This window comes from Homarus americanus, unplaced genomic scaffold (genome assembly GCF_018991925.1).
Source record: "Homarus americanus isolate GMGI-L3 unplaced genomic scaffold, GMGI_Hamer_2.0 scaffold40565, whole genome shotgun sequence".
NCBI classification, from domain to species: Eukaryota; Metazoa; Arthropoda; class Malacostraca; order Decapoda; family Nephropidae; genus Homarus; species Homarus americanus.
The window spans coordinates 1,944,434-1,954,284 of NW_024735503.1; the positions used below are offsets into that span (position 1 = coordinate 1,944,434).

At 45.4% G+C, this 9,851-nt stretch overlaps 1 protein-coding gene across 1 annotated transcript; it reads right to left on the reverse strand.

Moving 5' to 3' along the window:
• Positions 1 to 264: 264 nt before the first annotated feature.
• LOC121871142 (merozoite surface protein CMZ-8-like) lies at positions 265 to 1,755 on the reverse strand. The gene is made up of 2 exons (XM_042373285.1): positions 1,732 to 1,755; positions 265 to 735 (listed from the first exon to the last, which is right to left on the reverse strand). The coding sequence occupies exons 1-2, from the start codon at positions 1,753 to 1,755 to the stop codon at positions 265 to 267; spliced, it is 495 nt and encodes a 164-aa protein (XP_042229219.1).
• Between the last annotated feature and the right edge of the window lie 8,096 nt (positions 1,756 to 9,851).

Below are 9,851 nucleotides of genomic sequence, written 5' to 3' on the forward strand. Positions count from 1 at the left end.
GCCGGGTCCCGCTCACTACCCACACCAAGATCCTCCCCAGAAGGTATTAACATTTTGTGTAGTTTGTGAATTGATGATGGATGCTTGCTTGTACTGGTTGGCTATGTAATGTTAAAAGGTATACAATCAACTAATCAAGAGCTGCACACCTGTTGAGATATATGGAAAGAGTACATCAACAGGTGTGCATGTTGTAGATGGTATGAATTTAGTGTGTCCAAAACTGCGCATGTGTTAGAGGGTTTGAGGGAAGTCTTTCTACAATTACGCAGGTGTGGGAGGTTTGGACGCAGGTGTGGGAGGTTTGGACGCAGGTGTGGAAGATCTGGACGTAGGTTTGGGAGGTTTGGACGCAGGTGTGGTAAGTCTGGACGCAGGTGTGGAAGATCTGGACGTAGGTTTGGGAGGTTTGGACGCAGGTGTGGAGGTTTGGACGCAGTGTGGGAGGTTTGGACGCAGGTGTGGAAGATCTGGACGTGGGCTGGTGGGGAGGTTTGGACGCAGGTGTGGAGGTTTGACGCAGGTGTGGGAGGTTTGGACGCAGGTGTGGAAGATCTGGACGTAGGTGTGGGAGGTTTGGACGCAGGTGTGGGAGATCTGGACGTAGGTGTGGCAAGTCTGGATGTAGGTGTGGCAAATGTGGACGCAGGTGTGGCAGGTCTGGACGCAGGTGTGGCAAGTGTGGACGCAGGTGTGGCAGGTCTGGACGCAGCGTCGCTCAAGCAGAAATTTGAACTTTGGGGGTTTATTCCCAGTAGACAAAACGGAAGACGTGGGTCACGGACGGTAGGAGGTGTGGGTCATGGGTGGTGGGTCATGGGTGATGGGTCATGGGAGGTGTGGGTCATGGGTGGTGGGGTCATGGGAGGTGGGCTGCGGGAGATGTGGCCGCGGTGGTGGGGTCAGTGGAGGTGTGGGTCATGGAGGTGGGTCATGGGTGGTGGGTCATGGGAGGTGTGGGTCATGGATGGAGGGTCATGGAGGTGGGTCATGGGTGGTGGGTCATGAGAGGTGTGGGTCATGGATGGAGGGTCAGTGGGAGGTGGGTCGGGTGGTGGGTCGCGGGTGGTGGGTCATGGGTGGTGGGTCATGGGTGATGGGTCATGGGAGGTGTGTGTCATGGGTGGTGGGTCATGGGAGGTGTGGGTCATGGGTGGTGGGTCATGGGAGGTGTGGGTCATGGGTGGTGGGTCATGGAGGGTTTGAACAACTACTCCTCATGAGACAAGCTCCATACCTTATAAATATACGAGTACACTAATTCAAAGGTAGTTTAAATAAATAATAATAATAATAATAATAATAATAATCACGAATAAACGAAAGAACGAGTAGATAAACAGATCAATATAATAAATATAACACAAGTAAGATAAAGAAAGACTAGTAAAAACAGACTCAGTTAGAGAAACGCGGATGTGTATGAATATCATCTCAGTCTCGTACATGTAAACATTAATTCGTTAGGTCAGGTACACCAGAACACAGAGAGCCACGTTAGTTACCCGGGTTGATACAGGTGTTTACTGTGACACTATCCTCACGCTGGCTCGTCTGTCTTGGTGTAATGACAGTACAGTAGGATCATTTGTTAGATGTTTGTTAGCATTTATTTTTGTGTGTTAGATACCCCTTGTAGCTTTAACCCTCACGGATAATGAATGGTAACTTTGCCGTGTGGTCAAAGCTCGACACCTGGTGACTGGACTGTGGTAGTCAAAATGAACTTACCTGTCTAAGATAGACCTTTACCATTATCACTGGTTATGTAAAAGATAAGTTTATGTATATTTCAATGTCCTTTTACTTGTTTCTCTATCTTTTCTCTATCTTTTCTCTCCCTCTCTCTCCTTTCAACTGGGGCGTGTGGTAGCTGATAACTGGTCTCTCTACCCCGGAACCTTCCCACCCTGGGGCAACAACACTCACATAAAAAAGACTGGGCTGTAAGCGTCTCAGCCAGGAATCATTTCATTATCACGCTGGTGTGGCTAAGACTCACAGGTAAGCGCTGAGACTTGCCTCACCTGCCGGCTGACTGTCAACCATCGTCCTCGTCGCGAGCTGTTGTGGGTCACGTGCAGGTAGTGGAAGCTGTTTTATGACCATTCTCAACACAGTGTTTAACCAAAGATAGTATACGAACATTCACAACGCAGACGTGACCTGACCTTATCAACACCAAGAGGATCACGATAGAGGCTGGGAGATCAAGTCCATTGGGTGTTTTAGTTCAGTTAATTCCACTTTCAGCGATAAAATGTGGCTAACTACTTGAATTCTCAGGTGTCTGGGCATGGTACCTCGAGGTCTGTTGTGTTCAGGTTAGCTTATCATTAAGGTGTGATTTTGTTATCTATTTGTGTAAGATAAACTTCTGTCTGTACTTGAAAATGAAATTACTTTATATAGCAGGAATAATATGCTGATGGAATGATGAAGCGAATATTAGTTTACATTACATGGTATTACTTAAGACACCAAAGCATTATATAATGTACACACAAAAAACATTCATACACACACACAGATATTAACGCACGAACATAGAAACACTCGAACATTATTTTAAGTTACTTTACTATGTTACAAAGCTGGTGTTGTGTACAGCTTACAGCGCGTGTACTGTACCTTGTGTTGACAAACATTCCAACAATTATTGGCAACAAGAGGGCTCAGCCTCACCTGTCATCACACCGTCATTTATTTCCCTGAACTAATCGTGCAGTCGGTTATTGCTGGACGATGGGTAATTAACGCTAACTCATACTAATTACCGTATCATGCCTCTAATACTAATGGTACGGCAGCAGGGGCCTGGTGGGAGGCGAGGCAGGGGCGTGGTGGGAGGCGAGGCAGAGACCCTGGACCAGGAAGGATCTGGGTAGTAAAGGGATGGAGGGACGTCGTTTGTGTTATTAACATCGTCAGCTTCCGTATTGACTCCATCAGGTAACGGGAAGATGGACGCTGCCTCCTGGGGGTCGAAGAACTAGAGTTGTTTGTGGTTGTTAGAGGCGGGTCATGTTGTTTGTGGTTGTTAGAGGCGGGTCATGTTGTTTGTGGTTGTTAGAGGCGGGTCATGTTGTTTGTGGTTGTTAGAGGCGAGTCGTGTTGTTTCAGGCAACATGTAAAGTCGCCTGCACTTATACCTGGTACATTGGCTGGGACGTTTTGTGAGATGTGGCAACTCTGTAGGAATATTTATCTAACATCCTTAGTCTGGCTACATTGCGGGGTTCCTTAGGGCCATCCCGGGAGTTTGGCTACGATGTAAACAAACACAGACGTACAGGTAGTGTGTTATTACATACAACAATCCCAGGTGTAATTAACAGGATTCTTTCACCTGTGTTGACGTAACCAGGATCCCACTTACATACGCTGTTTCAAGGCTTTTGTAGACATAAACACGTGTTATGTCTTACATGTCTGCTGTAGCCCCTTAAGGCATTTCTTGTAGACTGAGATAATTGTTCTAGTCTCTCTCTCTCTCCCACTCCGTCTCCCCCCCCTCCCTACCCCCTCTCTCCCCTTCCACCCCCTCCTATCCCTCCCTTCCTCCCTCTCATCCAACGTCCGTACGAGGCATCACACTTCCTATATTGGATTAGTTGTACCTATAGCGGCAACCATCATCACTCATAGTGGCTCTTCCGGTCCCCCGCCGACCATAGGGACGCCTTGGTCGCTTATCATACAGCACTTCTCTCTCTCTCTCTCTCTCACTGTGGTTTCGAGATCAGTTATGGTTAGGATTTTAAATGTATAATTGTATTACATAAAATATCTTAATTTGCATGCCATCAGTGATGTTGATTACGGGAAATACATACATACATACATACATACATACATACATACATACATACACACATACATACATACACACATACATACATACATACATACATATATACATACATAATAAGTACTTTAGAACGAGATAATACTTAAGCTATTGCTGACACACACACACACACACACACACACACACACAGACTGACACACACACACACACACACACACACACACAGACCGACACACATACACAGACTGACACTAGTTTATCAAGGAGTTGTAGGTCACTGTAACTATCATCTAACGTCACCCATTGGTTGTGATATGCCACTTCTCCCTCCCGCATTACGTTACACCCATAATATAAGTTTCCTTCATTGCATATCGCCGTGTAGTGATTTGTACCTTGATGTTCATATTGCTCCACGACCGGGAGACTGTTTATTACTGGTGGGTTGGTGTGGTAACGTCATCAACATCGTTTAGCAGAGCGGAACGAGAACAACACTGGCACTACCCCAACACTGGCACTAGAACAACACTGGCACTAGAACAACACTGGCACTAGAACAACACTGGCACTACCCCAACACTGGCACTAGAACAACACTGGCACTACCCCACAGAGGAAGGTTGGGTGTGAGGAATGCCACCAGGTGTAAAACAAATGAGTGGTGGCGATGTGTCCAGTGATCATAACAGTTATACGATCACCACCCACCCACCTTGCACCTCACCTTGCCTGCCCACCCACCCACCCGCCCACCCACAGCATAGATTACTTGACCGCAATGATCAGGGGAGGCAGTGACGAGAACTTGTAGTGAAGGTAAGAGAGGAATACTGTATATAATTTACGTTGACAATCTTCTTGTTCCAGTTCTCTATCATTCTTCTTGTTTCCGTTTTCTGTGGTTTAGTATGTGGCCAGCAGGAACTATTTCAAAACATATTGAGACAGTTGCTCCACAAACACTCTCCACACTTGGCAATATCTGACACCCACTTACAGGTCATATACGTGATTGGGTTATACGTTGTGAAAGCTGCAGTGTCTTTTGTATGAGGCCAGAATGACAAACGTTAAAAAGAGTGTCCAGGTGTTTATATCTGCTGGTGTTCTCTATCTGTTCTGCTCCCCATTTACAAGTGAAGGTCGGTAGCACAAGGCACAGTTACTCACACTTGACCACACCAAGAGGCTACTCCACCCACCACAAGCGTACGGCAGCTGCTTAAGGAGGAGGAGGGGGGGGTGGGGGGTCTATGGTCACACCCACCCCCACCCACAACCCCCACCCACAACCCCCACCCACAACCCCCACCCACAACCCCCACCCACAACCTCCACCCACAACCTCCACCCCCACGCTAATTCTCTAAAGCTGCATTTCTTTTTTATAACTAACTTACCCACCACAAGTTGTACCCTCTGAGAGTGTTACATATATTACAGTTTGATTTATGATGGATTGAGAGCAGTTACCTCCACCAAGAGCAGAGTATTGGAGGAAGGAGGAGGAGAAGGCAGCTGGGGACGTGATAATTTCCAGGTGAATCAATCTCCATTACCAGCACATGATAAAATAATCGTATGTCCTTCACTCCTCTTTTCCAATTGCGGTTTTTCGTTGTCATTTGTTAAATTTATTGAGTGTGTGTGTGTGTGTGTGTGTGTGTGTGTGTGTGTGTGTGTGTGTGTGTGTGTGTGTGTGATTCCTATGCATTTTCACAATTTCGAAGACAGAGAACTGAAATTTGGTAGGGAGGTGCGGGTGGACTCGGGGATGGTCTTGCACTAACTCCTGTCCCCCTACCTGTAGTACCACCACCTGTAACACCACCACCTGTAGTACCACTACCTGTAACACCTGTAGTACCACCAGCTGTAACACCTGTAGTACCACCAGCTGTAACACCTCTAGTACCACTACCTGTAACACCTCTAGTACCACCAGCTGTAACACCGGTAGTACCACCACCTGTAACACCACCACCTGTAGTACCACCACCTGTAACACCTGTAGTACCACCAGCTGTGTACCTGTAGTACCACCACCTGTAACACCACCACCTGTAGTACCACCAGCTGTAACACCTGTAGCACCACCAGCTGTAACACCTGTAGTACCACCACCTGTAACACCACCACCTGTAGTACCACCACCTGTAACACCTCTAGTACCACCAGCTGTAACACCTCTAGTACCACCAGCTGTCAACAACACCTCAAAGAATAGTTACAAAGGTCACTCGTACAGTCATGTTTACTATGACGTCTCCTTACTGTTGATTAGAAACACTGCAGTGAGTCCAACTAAAACCATTGACACGACCCACAAGCCAGACACGCACTGACACGCACCAAACCGTAGCCACATTTACTCAGACCACAGTCACGCACATACACTGAATAACACATTAGAATCTCATTAACACTGATTTATTAAACTATGTCATTATTTTGCTTAGTCGCTTCATCAACTCGTATATAACTGTGTGTGTGTGTGTGTGTTTTATAAAGTAACATTTCCAATTTAACTTACGACTTTACCAACAGAGAGGCGAGGCACAGGGGATTATTTTTTTTTGAGTGAAAGAACATGCCAACAAAAGGTGTCTGAGTTTCCATTCAGGTATAATATTTACTGAGTGTAGACGAGGGTAATCCAAAATATTTAATGTGTGTTTAAGAAAGTCACGGGAGGAAGGTTTAGTGTGAGAGGTGATGATACACTTGGTTTATTTCTCTTCGTGGGAACTACTGACGAAGGAGTTAAATCACATCTTGGTCGTCAGTGTCAGGATTAGAAGGAACAGCTAAATTGTAGCTTTGTTTTAGTTTTCATTTAAGAGCACGGATACAAATTTTCGGACTTGATCTAGGCTTTGGTGATATTGAATTCACTATGGTGATATTGAGTACATTCCTATGATGATATTGAGTACTCTTCTATGGTGAAACTACAGCAAGTACACTACTGGAACTATCAACTGAATTAAATGATATTGTATAAACTGCGCCTTTCCAGTGTTCAATTTCTTCACGATACATGATTAATCAGATTCCAGAACCTCCTGACTGATTACCTCTTACAGGGAGTCTTAAGTTTAATACGGTTAGGTTAGGTTAGGTTAGGTTAGGTTAGGTTAGGTTAGGTTAGGTTCGGTTCGGTTCGGTTAGGTTAGGTTAGGTTAGGTTAGGTTAGGTTAGGTTAGGTTAGGTTAGGTTAAGTTTCGCTATAACGCTGACTATTATATTTCATGTTTCTCGTCGTTTCTGAACTTCTGTTAGTGTTTGCATGACTGAACAATAACCAACGATCAACCACCAGATTTTCAACGATTCTCACGTTAAGTTTCTCTCGTAACTGATGATAAGTGAAAGTATATAATGACAGTCGTATCTCTGAGCAATTTCCATGTCATTGAAGCCACTCTGTCAGCCCTCCGTCCTCTTGTGTATACAGTGAGTGTTCTCTCTACCTCACATGTATATGGAGGTGAACCTTTAGACTATGTGAACCAACACACCAAGTGGCTGAGGTCATGTGAGGGGGGGAGGGTGCAGAGAGGGAGGAGAGGGAAGGACAAGAGTGTATTTTGATGGAAGTATTTAATCTCTCTCTCTCTCTCTCTCTCTCTCTCTCTCTCTCTCTCTCTCTCTCTCTCTCTCTCTCTCTCTCTCTCTCTCTCTCTCTCTCTCTCTCTCTCCTCATTTCACCAGGGAGCCCCATACTCCTACAGGTAAATAAATACTACAGGTTAGGGTTAAGTTAGATGAGGTTAGGTTAGGTTAATCAGTGTTAGGTTAATGTTAGGTTAGGTTATAAACTACCATACATAACATACCTATAGTGTTGAGACAGGTGTAGTCATTAAGTAATTGTATAAAACATTACATCAAACGTGAATAGTAATTAATTAAAAATTTTATTACGGTGTTGACTGGTAGCTAGAAACGAGTAATAGTAGTAGTAGTAGTAGTGGTGGTAGTAGTGGTGGTAGTAGTAGTGGTGGTAGTAGTGGTGTTAGTAATGGTGTTAATAGTGTAGTAGTGGTGTTAATAGTGGTAGTAGTGGTAGTGGTGGTGTTAATAGTAGTGGTATGCTTGTTATTATTATTCTCCAGACAGGAAGTAAGTGTTAGTACACGTGGTAGGAAGAACACACGGTCTTGGTTACAGCAGCTGCGGCAGGTGCTGGACCGCCCGGATGTAAACACAATTACGGAACACCTTCACACTCCCCTTCCCTCCCTCCCTTCTTCCTTCAATCCCTCCCTCCCTCCCTCCCTCCCTCCATCTCTCCCTCCTTTCTTTCCTCACCCCTCCCTCCATCCCTCCCTCCCTTCCTTACCCCCCCCACCTCCCCTTGCCTTTTCCTCCCTCCCTCCTTCCTTCAATCCTTCCCCTCCCTCCCTCCCTCTCTCTCTCTTCCTCACCCCTCCCTCCCTTCCTTACCCCTCCACCTCCCCCTGCCTTTCCCACCTCCCTCCTTCATTTCCTTCTTATGTCTTTCTTTGTTCCTGTTTCTTCTCTGTTTACGGTTCACTTTGTTTATTTGATTGACTGTTTGAATAACTGTTTCTTTCCGGGTCTCTTGCCCCTTTGTCTGTCTGTCTGTCTGTCTGTCTGTTTGTTTATTTCCTGCTGTATTGATTTTACCACACACACACACACACACACACACACACACACACACACACACACACACACACACACACACACACACAGAGACCCCGTACTCCACCGCCCCCACAAACACTCGTGGTCGCCCCGCCTAGTACAGTAAGTGGCAAGCCTCATTGTGTACTGTAGGAAGCCCGTCCCATTAAGTTAGCTGGGCCACCAAGGAGGATGGGAGCTGAGGGCCGGTCTAGCTGCTGTCGGGGGTCGCGCCCACCACCTGCTGGTGCTCTGCTGCGGCTGTGTTGTGGGCACACCTGCAGCGGCTGGTGATGCTGCAACAACTGCTGCCCCTAGTTATATAGCTACAGTACTGTGGTGCTGCAGCTACTATTGTTATTGTTGTTAGTGCTGCAGCTACTATTGTTATTGTTGTTAGTGCTGTAACTAATGTTGTTATTGTTGTTAGTGCTGTAACTAATGTTGTTATTGTTGTTAGTGCTGTAACTACTGTTGTTATTGTTGTTGCTGCTGCATTTACTGTTATTGTTGTTGTTACAGTTATTGTTGTTATTATTGCAGTTATTGTTATTGTTGTTTTGTGCTGTGATTCATCTACGTCTTTCCTCCTGGTCATCATAATGTGTAAAGTAAACTTGCTACACTTAATATGACTCAAAATCTAGAATGTCAATGTAAATAATATTTCTGAAACACAAACAAAGAAACACCTCTCTTCACTGCACTTAAACACCAAGTAAAACTAATTTATTGTTGGCTACCATCCTTGTGATAATCCACACAACGTACTAAGTTGTCAGTCTTATGATCCGTAGAAGTGTAGTAAGAATTATTATATGTGGAGAGTTATTAGAGGAGCGGTGGTCATGGTCAGCAGGAGATTAAGGTCTGCATCTTGTTCATGATAATGAGGTGAAGCTGCAAGGTTTTTATGAGGTCGTTACGGCACCCAGTACAGTGGGTCAGTGACGTGGGATGTGACGCTCCTGCCACACACCTGCTGTTACAGTCACACTTTTTTACCTGGCTTGTGTTGGTCACCAGGCCATCACCACACACCTCACCACCACCACCACTCGACACTAAAGACTTGGCGGACTACAAGGCTGTGTCGGCTGTCACATGATTAGTTATACTTTATTTTACAATTATATTTCATGTCTGTAGAAGTTACACTACAGGCTGTACCATCAACATTACAAGCCGGAAATACTATTTATTACAGGTAACAGACGTCAGGGTTTAATTGTCAATCAGCTTCAGTAAACATCAAGAATACAAACAATGTTCTTGATTGTGTCCGCCTGTACACCGTGATGAACATCCACCGGTGATTGTGAGGGCGGGTCTCTGCTCTCTCCTGTGCCTGTTGTCTCCACAATTGGTTCATTATACCTGTAGT

Coding starts and splice junctions, on each gene's coding strand:
- LOC121871142 (XM_042373285.1), bottom strand. CDS start 1,755: ATGGTAAAGGTCTATCTTAGACAG. Junction 736..1,731: donor TAAAGGTCTATCTTAGACAG/GTAAGTTCATTT, acceptor AAACCCCCAAAG/TTCAAATTTCTGCTTGAGCG.